We start from the raw sequence: 25,000 nt of genomic DNA on the forward strand, positions 1-25,000 counted from the left end.
TGGGATATCACAACATGTCCTGTCCAGCAATGAGCTCAGGGGGAGAGGGTCAACGTCAGGGTCAGTTGTACACGACAAGGTCGGACAGCCTTGACATGTTGTAGGACGGAGATTAGCTTGTGCTCCTGTAGGCTCAGATCAGACAGATTGCGGGGGGGGGGGGGGGGGGGATTTAAAAGTCACTTCAGAGAGCAGCAAGCTCTGTTTGCTGGGCATTAAATGTAATTTATTCACTGTATCCCTGCCCACCTTAACTCATGAACCTCCCATTGCTCCGCTTGCTGGCTGCAAATCCATTCCACCTGGCTGGCCTCTTAAAGTTAGTATTCAGCCTGTGCTGCCTCAAACCCTTCCTCACAGGCTAGATAATCTGGCCGGAGTGCCAGGCTTCATTCTGTATAGCAGCCGCTCTGCATAGAGACACGACCTCTAGCAGTATTTTCAGCGGATGTTTTATTCTCTTGTTTTAATCGGAGAAGCACAAAGGGCCAGGCAGTGCCCCCCCCAGCAAATGCCTCGCCTCTGAATAATTTAGGCGATGGATGATTGAAGGGCTTTCGTCTCATGATAGATGATCAAAGGAGCGCCGAGCACCACTGCACCTGTCGCTGTCCTTCATTTAGGAGTGGTCTTAATCAGGCCACTTGTTCATCTAGAAGTGTGACTTTAAAGTTGTTCCATATGTGGTTAACACGTTTAATTCCTTCAGAGTCTGGTGGGCAGGCTCTCTGCAGCCCCACTCTCCCTCTGACTTTGCCCTCGACCTTGACAAAACCACTCATCCTACTTTGTTTGTTTGAGCAGCCTCTTCAGTCCTTCACAAAATCACACTCTGTGTCATGAATCACTGCTGGAATTTGAGCAGGCTTCATCAGGGCTTTTATGCATCCGGGGACATTTGCATACAGGTATAGCTCTTTTTCTTACTCTTAATTTAGTCGAGCAATTTCCCGGTCTTCAGAACGGCATTCACTCCCATGAGTGTGCCGCTGTGCAGGAGCTGGAACACTGTTGTTGTTGGATGTGCATGCGTCTGCAGGAAGTTAAAGCTCATGGTGCAAAGGTCGGAGGTTAATGAGGGCCATTGAGAGAGAGGGATTTCAAAGGAGTTCAATTTGAAATTCCAAATATTTTTTACAGCCCCATCACTTGGCGTCACCAAGAGCTTATTTTTGGTGAACTTGTAATGTGCTTTAAGTCACTGTATTTGCTTGTTGCAGGCTGATCTGAGGACTTGCGCTATTAGTCCGCTCCTGTTCACTGTTAAAGCGCTGCAGCACTTTCGCAGATTCATCATCCGTTGTGCTATTCATCATTTAAACTTTGTCAGAAGAAGAAAATTAGCGCCGTGTGTGGTGAATTAATCATTTGATTCTGAAAGAGTGAAATGAGGCCGCTGATTTATCAATAATTCCTATCTGATGATTGTGTGTGTACTGTACATAAATATGTGCCTCTGCAAGTGTTTGTTTGCATGCGCAGCAGGTTTGTTGCATATTTTGCTGACAGGCGTTGCCGTGTCCAAGAGAGGTGGCACAAGACGAGAAGGGAGGCGAGGAGTAATGTGAATGGAGGAGGAGAAAGGGTAGCAGTGTGATGATTTACAATGACGCCGCTTCATATTTCACCTCATTTGTGATTATTTTTATTTTTTTATTTGCAGCAAGATTGCCTTGGGTATCTCATTATAATAGGTGTAGGCAGAAATGTCACTACTTACTGTTCGGTCTGTATTTTATGGCGTGCTGGTCCTGTTGGATGGCGCCCTCCTCTGATAGATGGACCGACACATCACCAACTAGTGGGACGCTCCACTTTCCCCAATCAAAGACTTCTATAAACACTCTCTCATATTAACGGCTGTGCACTGGCATTGCTCCATCTCGGTGAAGTTTGAGCCGACTGCACATAGTTGTGGAAACGTTTGGAAGTTTTCTCTTTGACTGCAGCGATTTACATTTGTGTTGCTTGTTCCTGGATTTAATGTAAGCAGCACAAACATGCAAAACCCGCGTGGCTCATTTACATGTTTGATGAAATCACTTGCAGAGCTGATGCTGGTTTATGACAGAGGTGAATTGTGTAAGGCGCCGTCCTGCCACTGTTTAGTGATGAATGACTGTGAAACATTGGTGCCCTGAGAGAAGTTGAGCCTGTTGCACTTTATTCCTCTCAAGCTAATATTACCCTAATGTTCTTCAGAGGAGCTGGGATGATGAGCAATAACCTCCAGCAGAGAACTTGTTGTGGATCATTATTGTATCTTTATCTCTTTGTTTTCTCACCTTGCTGTCTGTCTTATTTTTATTTTTTTTGTCTTCCAGTTATGCGGCTGTGGGCTGCTCGGCGTGGGCATCTGGCTCTGTGTGTCTCAGGGCAGCTTCGCCACCTTCTCGCCCTCATTTCCTTCACTGTCAGCTGCCAACATGGTCATCGCCATCGGCGCCATTGTCATGGTAACAGGCTTTCTTGGTTGCCTGGGTGCCATCAAGGAGAACAAGTGCCTGCTTCTGAGCGTGAGTCGAATCCGAATACCTGCGTAATACCTCCTCCAATATAAATAAGACGCGCTGAGACAGCAAACCAAGCACACAAGCACGTTCTGAAACTTCCTTTCCTCCTTTGGACAGTTCCTTTTCACATTCTTTCAGTTCACCCATTCAAATCTGGGTGGATTTGTCTTGTATTAATCTCTTACGTGTGTGCCCATACACCTACGCACACTGTTCACAGACCAGGAAAGCATCATGTCTTTCTTTGCCTCCAATACAGAACCTCAGCAAAGAAAGGCGACTGTCAGGAGGTGTTAAATGTGCATTGTGTTGAACTACAGGGGCTAATGAAGGGAAATTATAGCTGCGCAGTGAAATGGTCCTTTACCATCAACGCTGCGTTCTTGCCGTTTTCATGGCTTTGCTCACAACCCAGTGAAGAAATTATTAGTTAAGAGGTCTTTGGTGCATCCATCATGGCTGAGCTACTGTTGTCTACATGTAGCACACTAAAGGATGCTCAATAATTAGATTGTTACATTTTTAATCACGAGGATTCCCCTGTCTTGATCTTGCTCTGTTTTCCAAAAGTTGTAATATCTTAAGTGCAAGTTAATTATAAATGTTCAACCCATGGAATTAGGTTTGCACAGATCTGGGCTGCACAAAAATGATAGAAACTTTAAATGAGAAGTGGATTTGAGGCTCGGTGTACTTAACATAACAAACAGCTCGGTCCCTTGAAGCTCTTGCATCAGTCAAGAGCCCCACCAAATCCTCAGTGTTCAACATAGCTTCCTTCACCTGCCTGACAACTTTTGAAGCAGAGAGAGGTAGAAAGCTGGCTGCAGGGAGAAAGGGAGGTGGAGGGGATGGAGAGGAGCTGGACCAAGAAAAATACAGCCTTAATGAGAAATGTAAAAGTTCTGAAACTCGTAAAGTCTCTTGCCACATCTGTTTGTAGCTGCGTGGCCATAAAAAATTCTGTTTAGAGCAGTGTTTTTTTTTGCTAATCATTGTTTTTTCTTCCCTCTCCTATCTGTCCGGCTCAATACACCAAGGAGTGGGGGTGGAGGGGTGCAGGATATGGAAACATCAGAGTGGGTTTAGATCTCCCTCAGCAAACGCATCTGAACGTCTACCTTGACATGCTACCTCTGAAGTTATTCAGCGGACAACTCTCTCCGGATGATAAAAATTCAAAGCCCAGACACCCTTTGCAATAAAAATTCAGTCTCTCTTTTTTGCTGCCAAAATATGTTTACCAAGACAAATTGAGAGAAAAAGAAAAACTGGGTGAGAAAGCGCTGAAATACTCGGCTGAGATGTCAGCACTTCAAAGCCTAGAAAGTGTATATTGCTTGCAAATGAGGACATACGCCCACAAAGCCAAGTATGCATGCAAATACATATTTTCACTCACAGCCATCAGAGCGCCACAAAAATGAGTGAACTGGAACTCAAGGAAAATGTGGCGGTCGGACCATTAAGGCATGAAGGGATTCACTAAACTGGTGGTCCAGATGCCCAAACAACAAACAAACAAACAGTCTGAACTATTTCCTTTGTGCCTTGACACAAATCATGATCTACCCCTTCCTCCCAAATGAGTGTGGATTTAAAGGGGTTTTATAAAATCTGGGCTTGTGTTACTCCTCCCATGCAGTGCAGAGAAGCTTGCTGAACACTGAGCTGCAAGGAAGTGTAGTAGGGAGAGTGGAATAGTAATTGAGATGCAAAACCTGTGTTGGAAATTAATATAGTGTGGTATTAAACCTCCTCCACCATTCACATTTTCACCAGCCCTTCAGCACTTTGATTCTTCTCTCTGTGTGACTCCCACTGACTCTATAGCTTTCTTTTCCTGTCTTTTCTTATCCTGTTTGAGTGTTTTAAATTCTGTTTGTTTTGGGGTTGAGCTGCTTGGCGGAGGTCTGCCACCATACGACTAATGGAAGCTCAAGTCCAGTGAATAGCACTTTAGATTAAACATCTATAGATCACTTAAACACCTAGAAAAACACTCAGAGTGCAGACCTCCACCAAGCAGCTCGTTCCCCTCGTAATTAGATGTACACCTTCTTGGTATCTTTATACACCAACCGTGAAAGTGAATCAGAGTCGATTTGAGTATTTGTACGTCCACAAATATCGGTCAATAATCAACCGAGATATTGAGGAACAAATTTTGAAGCTCCATTGACTGCAATGTTAACGAAAATGTCAAACTGTTCCATAATCCAGGATCTCTGCTGGATCATCACAAAAATGTAATTATATGTTCCTGGTAACATTCCCAACATTTCCTGAAAATGTAATCAGGATCCGTCCAGAATGTTACAGATCAAGTTTCAATGATCGAATATAGAAGTGATCACACGGCCACGACGCTTTCATTTTAGGACGGAGTTTAAATCAAAGCTTTGCATTTCACAGATTCTGAACATATGACAATGTATAATATCTACATGTATGTAATCTACAGTCTACAGTCCTGAGTCAGAGACACAAATGACTCAACAGTAAATGTGTTTTCAGGAGATTTGATGATGTTGATCTATAATATGGGCAAAGCGATTTCAAACACGAGCCTCTTCCATCTCTCTCTGACAGTTCTTCATTGTCCTGCTGATAATTCTCCTGGCCGAGCTGATATTGCTTATCCTGTTCTTCGTGTATACAGATAAGGTGAGTTTCTTTTGTTACCCATCTTGTCTGCGTTTGCCTTTACCAACAAGTCACCAGAGATCGTCCACAGCGTGTACACTGTGAGGTATATATCACAGCTTACGTTACGAAATGTTAAATCGTCTTAAATCTGGTACAAGAGGGTCCTCGAACAACTGCACGAAGCGCTATAAGGTGTTAGTCTGATAGCATATTCATGCTCCCGGGCTTCTGGGGAGCTTTCGGCGAGAAGCATATTTCCCATGACCTCTGCTGCACACGAGTCAGGGCTATGCCTGCATGGCGACAGCAGATGACAATAAGCAAGGCACTGGAAGTTGCTGGCATCAGTGAAATATAAATACTAGATTCCTCTCCAGGTTAAATTTAATGTTTCAAGCTGAAGGAAATGTGCATGGCGAAGCCAAGGGAGACTGTTTCCAAGGACATGTTGTTAAGAGAATCATTACAGTAGATGTCGCCTGACCCTCAAGATGTCAGCGAGTTCTCGCTCTTTGTTCTTAGCTGAATGCTCAAGCGTAATCTCTCAGGCAGAGAAGGGAATTCATTTAGCAACCAATCCTTTCTCAGATTTGGATCAAGTCTCAGAGGCACAGCCCTTCAGGAGTAAATAAGTCTTCTGCCTTATCTCTCAAATATTACTGTCTTAACTTAAAAAATAAATAAAGGATTTCTACGGTGAAATTTTAATATGGAGCCTCTTGACTTCACAGCAGCTCCTTTCCACCTTTCCCATCACCTGCAAAGTCGGGGGAAGATACTTGAATTGGTCTGGGGGGGGGGGATAGTCTGCATTACTAAGGGATAGGATGCTTATTCACACAAGTCCCGGTAAATAGCAACTGCACGTTCGTTGTCTCATCTCGCCAAATTACATTGTGTTTATCCTGGCTTAAATATAATAGGATGTATAATGAAACCAAAATCACTGCACCACTGATCCCTACGAAATAATCATCTGAAATCTGAAGCGTCGTCTGAGATCAAAGGCATCGCAGCAGATTAGATGTGTAAAATTGTGTCGCGCTGTCACGCAGATGCTCATGAAATATGGTCGGGATTTATTAGACAATTGTTGTCCATCCGACAAAGTCGTCAGATGTTGCTGTGTTTTTTTTTCCTTTTGCGCCTCTCCAGGGAGATCGCATTCATCGCGTGATCACTCTCCTCCTGCCCTGCCACAGGCTGTGATCACAGGAATCAGTAATTCACGTCTCCTATTTGATCCTCTAATCACAAGGCATTTATTAACAAGTCTGGAAGACGTACAGTTGATGGCAGCAGTTTAATACGCACCAACACAGGCTTGCATGAAATATAATTTTGTCTTTTAAATGGGTCATCTTGCGGGTGATGCCTCTGCAAACTGTGGTCCTTCCAGCATACCACAGCATGTGGGGAAGAAAGGGACATATGGCAGCTGGTTTTGCTGGAGGAACGTTTTTTTTCCTTCAAATACTTTCTGCTGCTTTCATCTGTCATTCCTCTTACATCTGCATTTCCACCAGTTTAATCTCACGTAAAAAGTGCTGCTCTTTTTCCCTCTTGCCTTAGCCTTGCCTCCAGGTACGGTTTATGCATAGTTGCTCCCTTGTACCCCCCCCCACACACACACATACACACAGCGGCGATGTTAAGCTATCTGATTAAATGGTATGTTTCATATAATAAAGGTTGGCCCTGCATTGAGCAACCGGCGGACTGCAGCAGATGGCTGGTGACACAAACCAGATTACAACCATCGGTCTTTAACGCTGTGACTTCATCGTGCCCCCGTCAGCCCAACGTGCCAAGTGGAACCCCAGTGAAAGTTTATTAGCCCAGAAAGAGGACGCAGAACCTGACAGGATCACCAAAGCGTGTGCATAAAAACAAATACAAGGGAAATGTGTCGTGGGTTGAGCAGATTGAACTATATATCAGCCTATGTTAGTCTCATGTTTTGCCAGCAAGACTCTATTTATGTATTTATTTTACCTTTCATTGTCATCCGTGATGTGAAAACAGCAGATTTCCATATGGTCAAACTAAATAAGACGGTGTGTCTTTCCTGCCTGGATAACACGACATTCTGACAGCACTGTCAGTCAAATAGTGTCACACGCAGTGTCAGTCAGAGCGGATGGCAGCAGGAAACGGTACCAAAGGCTAGTTTAAAAGTGTTTTACCAAACTTCAGAGGAGTCACGTTGCCCTGATGTCCTGTCAGACATCGTCCTGTCCTTAGTTGCTCTCTTCTCCTCTTCTATCACTGTGACTCCGGTGGTAATTTTAGCTTCAGCCTGTAGAGTTTGCCTTGGTCCGTGCCACTGCTTCGACATAGTCTTATGTATCTCTGTGTGAAATGACAAATCTGAAAAGAAAAAAAAAAGACGATGACTTATGGGGTTCTCAACTGACGACATAAATCATGGACTTTTTGGGGACAGCCCTCTAAAGACTTTAAAAAAATAAATCTACAAGGGCAAATAGCAATGGAAGTGTGTGTTGTGGCACCTCTGATTTGACTCCCATAAAAAAAAAAGATTCATTTTTTAGTGAGTAATGAGGTGAAACTCACGGACTGTAGTCAAGCAAGAGAGGGAGTAGAGCATCAACATGGACAAATAGGAGTTTAAAGGGAAGACTTGATAAAAAAAAAAAAAATATTAGCATAATAGAAGTGATGTGAGGTGTTGATGTAAAGTTGTAGAGAAAGATACCTGAGAAAATCAATGTCATTGAAGAGGAAGGGATAGTCATGTAAGACTTGTTGACGAGAAGAGTACAGTCACGATTTCTGCAAATGAAAAACAAATCTATGCTGATTTTGATTTTACATGCAGAATTATACTTGAGTCCGAGTCGTGCTTTGCCTTTTTCCAGACCAATCACCACGAGTTGTTGGGTTGTGTAGCTCATTCTTTCTTCTGACGCCCTGTCCTCGGGCTAACCAGCGCAGCCTTGCAGAGCAAAGCAGGGAATTAAGTACCCTGGTTAATGATGTGCTGCAGGGACCTCTGCGAGGCTGTTTCGCTACGCATTACTTTTTACACAGTTAGATAATGCACTGAGATTCGTGCACTGAGAGCAGCAGTAAAATCTAGTTTGGCTAGCTGCTGCTGCGCTGAACACATTTGGCATTGAATGTGAATAAGGGGAAGGTCAGGGTTGCTGTTAGTTTGTTACTGTGTGTGCGCGTGTGTGTGTGTGTGCGCAGCTAATGATGGGAGCAAGACTCGCACTGTGATGTTGGAGTTCGTGTTAAAAATCTTCACTTTGGCCGGAGTTTTCAAAAACCTTCGTTTTTTGTGACAGAAATATGCGATTTCGTGTGGATGATCAGCCAAACAGTAGAAAAATACCTTCGTGTACATGGCCTCAAAGAAAGTGTAAAATATGTGACTATTTATTCAGACTGTTTGCGACATCTAAGAGTGAGTCATGTCTCAGGTGGGGAGTTGAACAGCATGTGGAATTTTAGTACAACTGTTTGCCTTGGATCCCCTCTTTTATCCAGCCATCTATATTTTACCGCTTGTCCGCGTTGCGGGTCACGGGTGTTGCTGGAGCCGATCCCAGCTTGCTATGGGTGAGAGGCGGGGTACACCCCGAATGCATCGCCAGCGCATCGCGTGGCCACACGGAGACAGACAAGTCACATATTGTTCAGTTTCTTTTTCTTTTTTTTTTAAGGATCAAAAACATTTCCGTTGTCAAACAACTCGTAGCCACGTTGTTGCCGAGGCCATGCTGCAGCTTTAGTGCACATAAGAGATCACTGTTGTTGCCGAACTTGTGCTTCCCATGTGATTTCACTTAAAGCATCATAAGAATGCTTTCAGATACTGCTGATAAAAGCTGCTGTCATTTCTGTCCTGGGTGGGAATGTAATAATAACAACTGGCTATAATCAATCACTTCATCCTATCAGTCTGGCTATAATCAATCACTTCATCCTATCAGTGCGTCACATTATGCCTTGTTGCTTCTGCTTGTATGGCATCATCGTCTCTCTGCTGACTTTGTTTCTAAACCGTTACCTCACTCCACGCTGCTGTGCCGCTTTCACAGATGGATTAATTTTCATAGTCTTCTTTCTCCACTCTAATATATTAAGTAAATTAGTTTGTGGGTTTTTACGTTAAATTGCGCCACAGCGACTGAGAATCATTTGGGATTAAACATAACTTTGAGCAACGGAAAAGTACAAAGTGAATAAAACCCAGATGCCAATACAGCAATTGCCTTCCCAGACACCTGTCACTGATCACACTATAAATGAAGTGATAAGAATTAGCCTATATTGAGAAACTCAGTCCGCCATCTGAGACACCAGTTGTTGGTCAGTCATCCTCTGAGGCTAAATTAATCAAAAAGAAATTCAAGGGCATCGACACAGGGTTGCAACTCAGACATTTTCGAAATGTGTAGTTCAACGGAAGAATATGCCATGTTCATGGTCGAAATGTGACCTTTGCTGTCTGAATGGGGAAATTGGATCTGTGGCGCATATTCAACAATGAAATGCCAACAAAAAGCTCAGATCCTTCATATTCCTGAACAATCGCAGGTGTGTACCTGGGTAATGAGGAAGCAGCATTCCTCTGTGTTTGTGTGGGGACAACCACCCCCCCCCCCCCCCAGTGCACCTGCTGTCCAGTGTGTTTCCACGTCAGCAGACCGAGCGCCCTGTTTCAATAGGCAGCGCTTTGGACTGGAATTATAAATGACTCCTTGCTGGGATCAGCTGAAACCAAATAAATATGCTTGGACGTCTTTGATGAATTCGAATCATCATCACTCCATCCATTTTCTTGCAGATGAGATGATCGTGTCTTCTGCAGCCGCTTTGCGGTTCTGCTGGAGCCTAGCCTGCCTGACTGCGAGGGCGAGAGGCGGGGTACATCCCAGACACGTCGCCAGCGCAGCGCATAAACAGACAATTACTCGTGCACACTCTCACACGCTATCATCATGTAAACACAACATAAATAACGACTCGCTTTAATATCTTCTAACTTTTCAGACCGATGTCTGTCAACTGCTCTCTTCTGTCCATCTGGATTACAGATGTAGACCCCCCTCCTTTCTGTCAACATGTTTCGATGCATGTCTTTCTCTGTTTTTTCTCGTTCTTTTTTCTGGCTGATGCACTAAGTTGGTACAGAGGACACACAAGTCTATCTGTCGCGTGAACTATGAGAGGTGTTTTGATGCTGTAGCAGAATGGAAAATATAAGTTATCACATTTTTGCCCTGTAACAACTTTTTAGAGAAACCTGAGGTGCTGGACTTTTATTTGTGAAAAATATTCATGATTAAAAAAATAGGCTTATACACCAAATATTTGTTTGTATCTGCTCCTTTTACAAGGAAGAAAATGGGTCAGTGTTGCATGATCAAATCCCTGTTTGTTCTGCAGTCGTTTGTATGCCTTTTGTTAGCAGTGAATCTGGATCATTAGATTTCGTTCCAGGCTGTAACGAAGGCTTCCACACATGAAATGGAATATGTGCAAAGACTTATTGAAGACTAAGAAGATGACTTTTATTGCAGTAGGGGGAGACCCCGACTACTCTCGAGTAACTGTGCTAGTGTGAGAAGTCAGTAATGAGCACCATCACATACAGCCCAGATGAAGAGGAGAAGATAGTGGCTAGAAACAAAGTGCAAGGCAGAGATTGATGACACTGCCCCTCACCTCATTTCCCTGCTACAACAGATATGGAAAAGCCTGAATGCATTGAGTTGCTCCTTTTGAATGAGCAAAGTTACAGAGCGACAAAGTGGAATGTGATTCAAAATTACACTTAATGTAAAGGGGGAATTTTTTTATTGGGTTTGCATGATTGATGATAGCTCAAGCATTTTATTACAAGTGAAACTTGAATAAATTAGACAAGGAAATGTGTTTCACCTTGATGCTTAATTCAGCAGATTGTTTTCTTATGCCCTGCAGCTCAGGAAACTTGAATTTGAGCGTTTCCTTCCCAACAATACATTCATGAAGTGATTAAGTTTATACTTAATACAACTTCCTGTGTGGTCAAATGAAGGTTTGATCTGCATTTTATATACAGTATACAGTTCTGTGCAGAATAAAAGTTTATATTGAGCTGCATAGGTTATTAATTAAGTGACTTTATATTTCCTTTGGAAGAGGGATGCTTCAGTTCCATCGTGTTTGTAATGGAGGAATTCGCCAGGCAGCCTTCAACGAGCCGAACGTCTCGCTGAATATTTGTTGCCTTCCTCTGCAAAGACGCTTCTTGTATCAGGCGGTGACAGACACGATGCCCCTCCTCTTAATGTGCTCGTTCTCTCCGACCTTAGTCATAAGACTGAAGCTCAACATATTAAACTTCACTCCTCTTTTTGTGATTCAAATTCTATTGTGAAGAAATGCGGCGTGAGTCAGTGAGTCATTTTCCCAGTCATAATTACCCCCTTATCTCAAGCGCCTCTCAATCCGTCCTAGCAGTTAGCCCTGCGGAGGCAAACAGCACGAGAACTAAAAATCTGACACAGCCCGGAGGACGTTGTTGGGGTTCAGTCAAGAGGAAAATGATTTGTAAGCTCGGCTCAAGGGTTCAGCTGAAGCGCGTGTCTGCAGAACGGTTTGACAAATGATATGCACGTTGAAATTCTAAATTGGTGCAGTGAGGTATTTTTTTTATTTATTTTAGATGACAGGACAGGTCTCATGGTTTGTGAGCTGCCAAGAATAAATCCCCGATGAGTCGATCAATCACACACAAAGGCTAAAATTGCCTAAAATCATTCCTATATGGCATCGATGAGATGCATTGCCGACAACTTTTACAATGACAACCATAAGCCCACTTATGCCTCTGATTTTGTCTTCTTCAGATGTGTGCGTTATTTGATATTTGTATTATTATTATTATTATGCTGCTATAACGCAACAGACAGTTGGTCTCTTACCAAGGTCGGTGTCGTCTCTTTCCTCTCCAGGTGAGTGAGAATGCCAAGAAGGACCTGACGGATGGCCTGGCTCTCTACAACTCGGAAAGCAATATAGGCCTGCGAAATGCCTGGAACATCATCCAGGCAGAGGTGAGGAGAATAAATATTAGAGAAAGTTACTTTCAGTGTAGAATGCATAAATGTTTCAAAAATATATATTTTATTTTAGAAATATTCTCGGCTAATGCATTTCCTGGCTTGTAGCTGCTGAACTAATCCAACATTCATAGTCAAAGGTTGTGAATGAAGTACATTTACTCCAGGCCTCCAAAGCACAGGGGCTCATTATAATACTTGTTTCATCAAAGTTAGTGTGAGATCTCCCCGGACTGGAGACCTCTAATCTTGTGTTCAACATTTGGCTGTGTGTCCTTCGCAGTGGAAGTGCTGTGGTGTGATAGCGTATACCGATTGGCACGAGGCCCTCAAAGAGAAGGTAGTGCCTGACCGATGCTGCCAGGAGCATTACCAAGACTGCGGGCGTAACGCCACCAACATGTTCTGGAACAGAGTGAGTTTAAAACAGCCCAACTATAAATGCACACATGTATTTGGTGTACTCGCGTTATATGGCATAACCATGGAAGCGGTGCTGAATGAGTTTTCCCCACACATATAAGATTCCACGGCTTCACTGGCCTCCGGGGACGGAGTTTCTGTTTGATGTGACTGTTAGCCTTTCTTGTGAGACAGTCGATTAAAAACCTACAAGCAGATGCTAAACAAATACAAAGAGATGTAAAACAAACCAAAAGAGGAGCTAAATGGCTACAAAGAGATGTTCAATTATCTCAAAGATAATAAGCGAGTACAGAGACACAAAAGAGGACATAAGAGACCAACAAAGAGTTCTTCGGCTTGGTGCTTTCAGGGTTTCTGGTTTATGTTTGTGTCTCACTCTTTGCATGTTTATGCCCAGAGGCCCATTCTGTCAAAATGTATTCAGAAATACAACACGAGTGCGCTCATCAACTCCACATGGAGCACGAAATACCATTTCAGCTAATAAAAAAAACATAACGTACACTCTATATCCAATCGATCTTGGATATTTGATCCATCCATGCAGTGGTTGCCATGGGGAGTTAATTTAAAGTTTTCTTCTTGTTCCTGAATTTTGATCCAGCTGTATTTCTTGCATGATGCATGAGAAGACAGCACATTTCCTCAAAACTCTAGCAGCGCCAGTCTCTTTGCATTTTGAGCCCATTCTGTTGGTGATTTGGCAAGTGTTTTTTTTTAACATGCCAAATATGCAAGAGATAAAAAAGCTGTAATATAATTGCAGGAATGGAGAATAATCAGACACGAAGCTGGATAGGTGGGAATGAGCATTCCAAGCTTGTGTGTGATCCTGCACAGAGAAGATCTGACATGCGTGCTTCCTCACACTCAAGACGGGGCGAAACCTTTTTTTTTTACCTAGAACGGCCATTAAACCCACCAGTTAGTGACCTCAACATGAACCCAAGTGGGAATAATCCAAAGGTAGTGCTCACGTATGTCCATTTGGACCATAAGTAACAAGATATTAATTTATTGTACTACTCACCAGGTATAGTTCATTGATCCAGGCTTATATTTCTTTTCAATGTTCCAATTTTTTCCTCTCAGAAAGTGCGAATTTTGCACTCTAAAAGTGGATATTTCTTCATCTTCACAACCTGTATCTATTTTAGGGATGCTTTGAGAAAGTGGAGGAATGGCTGGATGACAACAAGCACCTGCTGGGAACCATAGGAATGGTCATCTTGGTATTGCAGGTAGGAATGATAAATAGTTATTTTTGTCTCTCATTTTTCCCTCCCTTTGCTTCTTTTCACTTTGTTTCTGGCTGCATTTTTATGTCTGTCTGGCAACAAATAAAGCAAAACCGCTTTCAGACGCTTGCATCCGGTGCCCTCTGTGCTTCTGTCTTCCACACAAGGACTATCTGGAGTGGGTGTTCCGGGCACCCACACATATTGAAATGAACCCTGATCCTGTCTGGGAGAATCACAAGCACTTGGTTTGTGCCAGGCCGGCTGCAGTCATGCATGATGAGCCATCAGAAGATATTCATAGATTCTGAATATAGAGGAGCAGAAATGAAGTTGCAAATTGAAGGCGCTGCGGGGAGACTTGGATATTTCTGCAAAGATGTAGCTTCTCTTAAACCTTGAACTTGACTTCGGTCTCTGTCTTCTGCTCGGAGCAAAGTGTTGCACAAGTATCATTGCTGGTGTTCGGCTCGCACCATTTTCATCTTCAAACAAACTCCTCTGCAGTGATTATGGTGTGTATTGAATTCAGTCGTGATTCAGTAGTAAATTACTGCATTTTGAAATGCAGAAAAGGATTTATAATGCTACCTAAATACAACCTTTTAAAGTTATACATTCCTCCCCTACACCAAAGTATTGCTCTGCTGTGCCACTTTCTCTCTCTTGAATAAAGAGACCCTAGCATAGCATTTCCTCTTGTTGCCAGCAGTAAATGTGTTCTGTCCTTGAAGGGAGAATTTAAAAGAAAAGTCCTTCAATTAATTATCAGTAATACCTGGAATCGGGTTCCGTGATGCCAGAGGTGAAAGAGAGAGGATCATATGCATTTAAATAATTCCCTGTCTGTCATTTCGGTAGAGTTTTAAAAAAGAACCTCCATCAGCACATCAGGATTCCTCTGCAGGACAGCTTCTTCAGTTCAAATGGTTTCAATGTGAACCTGGGCTATGTACGTTGTGGAATTAGTATTTACTTCATTAATGATGTATTTTACTCACCCACATCTCATCGGCTATTGATCAAAATGATCATGGTGTTTCCCTGCCAGCCTGGTATGTGGAGTGCAGTCTGCATCACAAGGCCTAGAACACTCACTGCGTAACGAACCTGCTGCTACTCATTTATTAACTCTCAAATTCTCGAGAGGGCAGGCCATCCGGCCTCCACGAACACATTTTGTCTCCTTTATTCTCTCTTTATTCTCACGCACACACACAAGAAGAAATCCTTCAATTACATATCGTATTTGAGTGTAGCGGTGTGCTGCATGGGCTGAGGTGGGATCATGGGGCGTGACACTTTCTGCAAAGCTTCTTTTCATTCTGAATCATATCACCCATTTCCCATCAGATAATGGCCAGATGAATCTGTGACACAAAAGAGAAATCATATTGGTTTTATCCGAACCAGATTGACTGAAACGTGATTAATGGACTGATGGTTGCAATTTTGTTGCAGTTCTAATAACAATAAAGACCTATTCTATTCAATGACTAAATGTCAAGATACGAGTCAAATGTTTCGTTTTCCTTTAATAAAATAAAACTAAAATACTCTGAATTTTAGTCAACTTAATCAGGATAATAATATCTCCAAAAAAAAGATCAAACTAAAATTGCTGTTAGGAGACGACCACATTGATTTTCTCAGCTTAAATTATTGCATTTTCTTTTTTACAATTGATGGAAATGTTTGTGTTGTATTTTTCAACATTGCACTTTCCTTATCGTTCCTCAGACATCGGCTGTTTTTGGCTTGGATGCTGCCCATGTGGAGTGTTTCATGAAGGCTGTGATTATTTACTGAGACCGTTTCCGTTTTGCTGGTATGTCTCTGCCAAAGGAGGCATCCTTATCTAAATGGGTTTGGTCCTCCCACATCTCCTCAAAATACCCTGGACAGAATTCAATTAAGTTCACATGTTTTGTCGGAGCCCTAAAGTTGTGCCATTATCGCTTTCATCAGTTTCTTTGTTTTTACATATGTAATTGAAATTGGGTGCAGTTTGCTCTTATTCTATTGTCTGGTTATTTGTGGCCCGTCCACATCGGCACTAAGCAAGTTTTTACATGATTTAATCTTCCACATCAAACGTCAAAACAGGTGGATAAATAATGTATAAGTACATAATGTATTAATCTTTATAAAAACAAAAACATTGTTTTAATGGATATCAACTTTAGGATAAAAAAATAACTTAATTCACGAAGAAGAAAAAAGGTTTCAATCCTATAGTCTCTTCCTGCATGGGCCTGTGAATCACCGGTCGTAATCTCCACGCACTTGAAGACCAGTGGACAAACACCACTCTAATATTTAGTGATTTAGATTTGGAGATTCAGCCTTGAAGTTACAAAAAGATTTGTGCGCCGATGTGAAGCGTCTCCATGAGCACGAGCATATCTTCCGAACACGTCGGCTTTAGCGTGGAACTGGCTGACATGGAGGTTGTTTAACACACAGTGCGGTCGGACTTCAGAACTAGAGGGCAGAACTATTTGAAGTGGAGCTTAAAGTTGCTTTCCACGCCTGACTGTGTACTCTGCTTTCTTTTTTGCTCCTTATTCTTGCAATATTTTTAGCTTGCCCTTCTGGGCTTTACTGTGACTGTTCACGTGCAAGATGTGTCTTTGTTTTGATAAGCCATGAGTCCACGGGTTCGCTCAGAGGAAAGATCTTTGCTGTGAAATCGCCCTGTTGAGATTCTGCACATTTCTAACTCCATCAAGGGAAGATGATGCTGCGGCTGTAATGCAGCCTCACTGAAGGAAAGGCAGCCCATTGGCCGACTTCAGACCGCTCTACAATCATGTCACACTCCCGTTTCACACGCATGCACACACACACACACACACACACATACTCCTCAGTCTATATCAACAAACAGGACTTCAGCTGTCAGTGATGATCATGGAACGTTGATGCCTGACAACTCTACAACGTTACGTAATGGCCAGAGGCGCAACGAAACGGGTTCATGAATCATTTAGACTCGCCGCGTATATAAGGCACACTTTGGCAAAAGTCTTGTATGTGTAACTCCACCCATAATGGGGTCAGACATGTCACCTACATGGGCATGTTAACGGAGGAGCGACTGTTTCTCTGTCTCGCTCTGAGGGAAGCAGACAGCAAAACTGAGCCACGTGTAAATCATTGGGTTGCTTTCAAAGCACTAAGACATTTATTTTTGTATTGGCCCAAACTCCCTCTGAGCAGGATGTTTGCCTCAGTGGCTCTTCGTCTTTTGACTGACAGCGGCTTAAGGTAGCATTTTCTCTCAGCAGCCCATATGAATTAGATCTTGACGGAAAATAAAGGCCTAAAAGCTGCAATTTTCCAAGCTAATCGCATCCCTCCGGAATCCCCGGCGGATGCTGTTTGCAGGAAGTCCGCTTTGGCTTTTTCGTTAAGACTGTGCTCTGTACTCTGCAGCTTTTCTGCCTTCGAAACTTTGCCAGATAATGGTTTCAGGATCAGCCTTGTGACTGTGTTTGATGTCAACTTATGAGGGCTAATGGAAACTTCAAAGCGCCAGCTGGCTACTTTGATTCAGCGGCATCTCAATTGACATCACTGACTTAATGCTTGTGCGTGCTACTGCGTTGTTTTCCCCCACCAAAAAGATTCTAAAGCTCATGTTTGAAGCCCGTCTGAGGAAATGAAAGAATGGCAATCTGCCCATTTGTCACTGCGGGGTTTGCTGCTCATCACAACAAATATCAGCCCTGAGGCGTCGCCTCCTAAATCCCACACCGGGATAAACGCGCATAAAGTATTAACCCACAGTTACAGGTGCGAATGCACGATTAATGCTCACAATGTATTCACTTTTCCTCCTGGTTTCCTCCACAGCTCCTGGGCATGGCCTTCTCCATGACTCTGTTCCACCACATCCACAGAACAGGGAAGAAGTATGACGCTTAGCCGACTGGGGGAGGCGCCAACGGAGAGGAGAAGCCTGATGGGACGAGACTCTGATTTAAGCGCCCCTGCTTTCCCAACCCCTTCTTCACTCTAGAGCACTCTTTGGAGCCTCATTTGCCTCACGCCTCCTCCTTAAGCCTCCTGTAAAGACTCCAGCTGTTACCCCCCCCCCCCTCCCCCACTCTGGTCCGCACGCTCTGTTCACCATTCAGTTTGCCAAAGAGTATCACAACATGGAGGAGAAGGGACAGCTACTCTGGGCAAGGAAGAGAACCCCATTGGTTGTCACTCCTCTTGAGTACATTTCTAGTTTGTTGTATTATTATTTTTGGCTTGGACTAACAACTTGCTGAAATGAATGAAGGACTTTGAGACACTGAATACTAACGGCCCCCCACCCTGAGTCAAGGAGAACGTGAAGCTGAGCACCTGTACCGCCACGGGTTTCTCTTTTCGTTTTTTGGGAGTGGAGTTTTGTTTGCTATGTCTATTAAACTCCGACTCCATTTTCTCTTGTATGATATGCTGGTTTTCTCATTAACTGATTTACCTTTGAGGTCAAAATGTCAGCCGTCTACATCTTGTCCTGTTTTTCTGATGCTCCTGTGGTTTGTATGTAAATGTTGAACACATCAGTGCAATGAGCTCTCAAACATGCCGTGGGGGGGTTGATGTGATGCTTCCTCGGAGGGGCGCAGGCAGACGTGTCAGAGTGCTGTTTAATGTAATCCATGAGTCATATTTTTTTCGTTGAGTTGAAGTTTGGATAAAGTGAGCCGGGATCGAGGAGCGCCGTGTAAGCACAGGAATCATCTGCAAATTTCTTTGATACTAGATTCTGCAATATCTTCTGAATTATGCATAGTACTGCACAAATCTGCCTTTAAACAAAACACACACACAAACACACTCACACATACACACATATGCCATACAGCAGTGTTATTATCCATTCCCTGTGAGACAATACAAATAGTGTAAAATTGCTGTTTGCATGGACGATGTCAGAGCTGTCTGGGAGAAATTCCCTCTTTGAGAAAGCTTTCGTGTGCGTCCGTTTGTGGGTCTGTTTTCTCACGTTGTCCAAACTGGGGTGAAAGAGAAATAAACAGTGCATCAGAGCACAGCGAGCCGAGGGCGCGGAGGACACACAGAGGAGCCACGTTGCCTTCCTGCTGATAGCAATCGTGTTAGCAGAGATGACTGGAGATGTCTCCCTTTGTTTTCTTGAGAGTCCGTCCAGAGTCCGTCCAGAGTCAGTGCTAAGATAAACACTGTGCAACTAAAATATTGATGTTTGCACAACAGAATAAACTTTTCAAATTTGAAGTAAGGAGGATGGATTCGGGAGTCTCACCGCCTGAGGGGAAATAAGTGCTCCGTGGTCTGGTGGAACAGGAGCACACACTTCTGCAAATGTTCCCAGATGCCCGCAGAGGGAACAGAGACCCTGTGACTAGGGTGGACGTTGTCACCGCAGGACATTTCTGTTTAACACTGATTCGCAGCAGGAGGTCACGGTTGCCTCTTTAAGATAAGACTCTGTCATGTGCCCAATGAAATGCGTCCTTCTCGAAGGACTTATGGCTCCACACCCACATCCAACATGGTGGCAGAGCAGCAGAACTCTTCTACCAGAAGCAGAGCTATGGTGGGGATGTTTTAATCCCAGCTCATCCACTGCCAACATTTGCAGTCTAGCTTGGCTTTATTGCTGCACTGCCCCATCCATTTCCAGCTGTGCTGCCCCGTTTCCTCCGTTTCCAGTATTCCAGTAAAAATGTGCACAAATACAGACGGGAGGAATGGTATTTGTTTTTAATGTAAGAGGAAGAAATGAGCGTCATGATTCCATCAGTCGGCTCTCAGACGTTTTCAACCAAGTCAGATTCTAATTTTCCTTCGCACCTTTTGTTTATCTATTCGATATGTTCTGCTCGTGAGAGGAGCATGTGCATAATCGATATGATTGATCATGTTCGTCAAGCTGATAATCAGGCTGAACTGTTGCGCTGCTTCATTTCAATGCTTGTTGGCTGTTTTCTGCTGGGGAGGAGGTCTTAAATGGTCTTCGATCGGCAGTGTGAGATGCAACAATGTCCTTGTCACTCATGGTCTTTACTAGCAGCTAAAGAAGAGAAGACGCTTTATTCATCCCACAATCAGGAAATTCTTTTTTCACCTGCCACAATACAATTTTTCTTTCCACACCTATAGGCCTGAATACAACACACACCCTCCCCACTGCCTATACACGTTCGGTGATGAGCGATCTTGGACTGATGGGCATCCATGTGGAGGGGCTAGAAAATGTTAGCTCCTTGCACCTTTGGTTCCAAATTGGGAGTGATTTGACACAGCCTAAATCTTCTGTTTCTATCATAGGAAGACATCATCGATGCAGTTGGCTTGTTTCTGGGTACAAGAGCTGATCTGTTGGAGAGGGACGACACAAACCTTTTTTATTTATTTCCCAGGTCTATAATTAGACTAGCTCTTTCCGGCTCATCAGACTCATTTTTAGAAACGTCGCCACATTCCCAGAACTATTATTACTTCAGTGGAAACAAGATTCACGACGAATCTACAACGTTAAAGCATGTGAGCAAAGAGTCACGACAAGGAATCACTCTTTAGACTTTCTTCTCATCTGTGTCACCCAAAGTGGTCCTCTGATTATTATTTTTTTATATTGGCTTTGTAATTACTTAATCGGAGACAGTTTTAGGGAGGGGGCTGAGGCATCAATAGATTTGGACTTTGATTTGATGCGCAGCGATCCGTCTGGCTGATTCACTTCCTCTTGCCCGTGTGCTGAAACGCTTCTTGTCTCCATGGGGGGGGGACATGACAGGCGCTGATGTACAGTGCAGACATGAGTGGTCGCATCTCCTCTGCTCGGTTGCTTTCACAAACTCTCCACGCATCCCTTATTTACCACATCACTCTGGAGTCCAGCAGCACTGATACTAAAGAAATACAGATGTGCGCTCTTGGATGCTTCATTGCAGCTGTGAGGTATGTTTTTGCACTGGCATGGGGTTATCAGAAAAATGGCCATAACTGTTCAGTAAATCAAGCTGTATTTGAAGCATATAGCAGGAAGACTATTCAGTGGTACTGCTTTGTCTTGCATGGGATGGAACAGAGTCAAATGGGAAAACCTGCTTTAAATTGTATCGCTCTCCAGATCTGGAGCTGTAATTCAGAGACTTGGCCATTCTGTCTTTGCTCTGACTAGTCTTTGTCCAGCTCACGTCACCCAGGTTTAGCGAGTTCGTCAGAGAAAAGGATCAAATGCAGGGATGGATGCTCTTTTTTTAACGGAAGCTATTAAACAGTGTTATTTTTGTACAGTGATTGTTGCTGTTTTAATGTTTGCTTCTTTACTATATACAGTTGTGTTTATCATTAGAGGCTCTTTTTTTTTTTTTAAACTAGCCTTCTCCCAGTATGATGGAGCATCATCATGAGAACATGACAGCAGTTATTGTCTTTGCAATGTTTCACTGTGAGATGCAGGGGAAATGTTGCTACGGGCATTTGAAGCATGCAGATTGAAGCGGAGGACATTGTCATGAAGCATCGGGGGGAAGCTTACAAAAGACAGACTGCTCAGTTTTCATTGTTCTTCTCTGCATTTCCTCCTTTCATCAAATTAGAATAGGATGGTCTTAATCTGCCGTATGTCTGTTAAAACATTGCACTCCCATGCTCATGTCGCTACAGCATATTAATCAGTCCCTCATGTTAGGCGCAGGTGTAAATATGCTAATTTCTTTACAATTGATGTTGAATACTAATACTTTACCTCTGCCACACGTTAGACTTTACATCACTTAACGCCACTTATAAATCCCTAACAACCTCCCAGCACCTGCGAAAGGTTTTCGGCATCCGCGAAGGGAACGAAGGACTTTGAGACAAAGTCGATTTGTGTTTTTTGTCACGATTGTACTTAATTTTCCATTTGGATCTTTAACAAATAGATTATTTCTTTCTTTCTTTTCAACACTCCCAGTCAGCTGCAGAGAAGTAAAGTAAATATGCACACAGAGCAATTGGGTTTTGTCTGCTGTGAAGACATTAGCGACAGAAATTGTATTTTGTTTTGCCACCTATGACTTATTATTTCTGTAATCTTCTCCTAATCCCCCATGCATATCTGACCAGTGGAAATGTATGCTCTAGAAAATTGTGTGTTTAATGTTATGTGGCACTATCTGATACCTGCCAGCCTCGTCCTGTGGAGTTTTCTGCTACACGTGAAAGCACTCTGAATATATATATATATATATCTAGTAGGTGGTGCAGTACCTTCTCTTTATTCTCTAAACCAACTATTTTTTAAATAAAGGAAAATGTATCACAAAATCCCCGCGAGACGGTAAGCTCATTGCCTTTCATGTTTCATGACCTGATGCTCATGATGTATTCTCTTTTCATGTCATTGTCAATTATCCAGGCAGCAGTTACGCTGTTTGATGCAACGTTTGGGAGGGTTGAAAGACGGGACTGGGCATGAAAAGCAAAGAGAAGCGCTGCCACAGCAGATCTCATGGTGTGTGTTGAATGAATCGGTGGCATTTCTGCTCTATTTGGGGAAAAAACCCAAACCTGGGGGGGTGCTGCTGCCTTAAAGACACGGCTGTGAGCTAATGGGAGTCGAGCCGTGGAGTAGATTCTTTTCTAAGAATGGAGAGAATTTGAACGTGGGAACAATCACCTGTCTGTGTTGTGTTTCAGCAGCGGAATATTTTTGTAGAGCGCTTTATCCTGTGTTTAACCCTAATTGTTATTAAGCCCATGTTTAATAGTGAGATCTATTGTGCCATTCCATTATGGCTTTTTGCTTTACATCACTGTTCCTTCTATGCAAAAGATGACCTATTTAGCCTTTGTACAGATTAGTTGATATGAGTGGCGAGTAATGAAACAAAGCAAGCAGAATGAACTGTGGATGACCCCCCCCCCCCCCCAATATTACTGCAGAATTTCATGTTTTGTTTACATCTTTCTCCTAACTAATTTAACTGAACTGGAATGCCTGTTTGTATCCCCCCCCACCCCCCCCCCCCCCCCATATAGCATTATCCGGCTTGTTAACCTGCAGTCAGACTGATATGCAAGTTGTTTGTGTTCTGTTCTCAATCTGTCATGTTTTGTCGAGTAAAGGCTCTTTTTCTGTTTAACTTCTGGAGACGAGGTATTTGGTCTTTGTCATTGTACAGTCACAAATACATTATTTATGTATTAACCTGTCAACTTAGAATGTTTTGGCGCATTTTTTTCGTACGGGAAAATCTGATTTTTGAGCAATACGGCGTACTGTGGAAATTAGTATGGCGAAAATCTGTCAATACGGGAATATTAAAAATAAAGCGGTCTCCGTCTCGAGACCACTTTTTAACGGTATCGTCTGTCAAAGTTAAAGATCCATGTTCAAGAAAATTATGTTAGGAGTTTGGGCAGCGTTGTGGCACAGTGGTTAGCGCTGTTGCCTCACAGCAAAAAGGTTGCAGGCTTCAAAGCCGGCTTGCGGCCTTTCTGTGAGGAGTTTGCATATTGTCCCCGTGTCTGCGTGGGTTCTCTCCGGGTTCTCCCCTTGTCTGCGTGGGTTCTCTTCGGGTTCTCTCAGGGTTCTCCCCTTGTCTGCGTGGGTTCTCTCCGGGTTCTCCCCTTTTCTGCGTGGGTTCTCTCCGGGTTCTCCCCTTGTCTGCGTGGGTTCTCTTCGGGTTCTCCCCGTGTCTGCGTGGGTTCTCTCAGGGTTCTCCCTGTGTCTGCGTGGGTTCTCTCAGGGTTCTCCAGCTTCCCCCCACCACTAAAAACATGCAACTTAGGTCCAGGTTGTTATTGCAAAAGATAATTAATTCTCAACCTTGTTAAATAAAGGTTAAATTAAAAAAAACATACCTTGCTGATAACAATTGTGTAGGTATTTTTTTTCACTCACTTCATTCTTGAGCATTATTCCTGTCTCGGCCTCGTCTCGGTCTCGTCCTCCAAAGGTCTCGGTCTCGGTCTCGATGCTCTCTGGTCTCGGTAATGTCTTGGTCTCGTTGGTGTGGTCTCTCGACTACAACACTAGTGACGATACAAACAGAATTCTAGCTTCTCTGAGGGAAATTAGTTTCATTAAGTCTCTGTCTACCTCTGGGATGCCTGAGGGACTAGTTGTCCTTCTGTCCCTCCACTGGAGACAAATAATGTGATGGGGGGGGGGAAGAAAAAAAGAAAACCCTCTGTAATTAAGTATCCAGCCACAGCGCTCCCATCACCGAGGACAGCTCATGCTGCATTTCTGAATTATGAGACAGAGTTGGGAAAGAAACCAGCAGTGAATATTTGATATATTCACAGTAAATTCATAGTTTAGTGATGCATTTATTTTATTAATGCTGTCTGAGGACAGGGAGCATAAATAGTATTCGTAATATTTATGACTGTTAATGTTGCCATTTGAATCAGTTGAGGTTTAATATTCATTGGGGGCCATTCTTTGGCGTTTAATTGGCTTTGTCATTCTACTCAGAGTCTCTGTGAGCTTTCCCATCCAGCAGCAGCTTTCTGAAGCGTTGTCAAACATTCAGCTGCAGTCAGCCAGAGATAGTTTGGTGTAATCTGACCCACCTGCCTACACAGACAGTTCTGGGCTCTACCGGCGTGGTGGTGGTGGGGGGGCTGCATCAGAGGCCCCTTGCCCCCTTTTCTTTTAGCCAGCCTGACACCCCTACCGCAAACACACAACACCCTCCTCTCGGATTCACAGGGCAAGTGCGTATCTGCGAGGTGCGGTTGGATCTTGTGGATGTGCATGAAAACACCGTCCGCAATGGACCGGGAGCTGGACCTGAGTCGGGCGGAGACCTTCTCCCTCGTCAACCCCTGGATCCGATATTTTCTCTTCTTCTTCAGCTTTTTGTTTTGGGTGAGTGGAGTTACAGCTGCTGAAGGATTGTCTTCAGAAAGCTGCTTTTGTGTCCCGGCGTGTATTCTTAATATACTTGAAGTATTCTTAATATACTTGAACATATAAATAAATCACCAGCTATCAGTGGGTGTAACATTTGCATAAAATACAGAGCTGCCCCAACTGCCTATCTTAAAGTTACTCCAGTTATATATGGACTCTGAGACTGCTCATACATTACTTGAGCAAATG

At 43.4% G+C, this 25,000-nt stretch overlaps 1 protein-coding gene across 1 annotated transcript; it reads left to right on the top strand.

Annotated features, from left to right (window-relative positions):
* Positions 1 to 14: 14 nt before the first annotated feature.
* Positions 15 to 17,858, top strand: LOC137916812 (tetraspanin-9-like). The gene is made up of 7 exons (XM_068759776.1): positions 15 to 79; positions 2,237 to 2,516; positions 5,106 to 5,180; positions 12,137 to 12,238; positions 12,528 to 12,659; positions 13,828 to 13,911; positions 17,767 to 17,858. The coding sequence occupies exons 1-7, from the start codon at positions 15 to 17 to the stop codon at positions 17,836 to 17,838; spliced, it is 810 nt and encodes a 269-aa protein (XP_068615877.1). The 3' UTR covers positions 17,839 to 17,858.
* Positions 17,859 to 25,000: the final 7,142 nt, after the last annotated feature.

The sequence above is a fragment of the Brachionichthys hirsutus genome, unplaced genomic scaffold (assembly GCF_040956055.1).
Source record: "Brachionichthys hirsutus isolate HB-005 unplaced genomic scaffold, CSIRO-AGI_Bhir_v1 contig_1412, whole genome shotgun sequence".
Classification (NCBI taxonomy): Eukaryota; Metazoa; Chordata; class Actinopteri; order Lophiiformes; family Brachionichthyidae; genus Brachionichthys; species Brachionichthys hirsutus.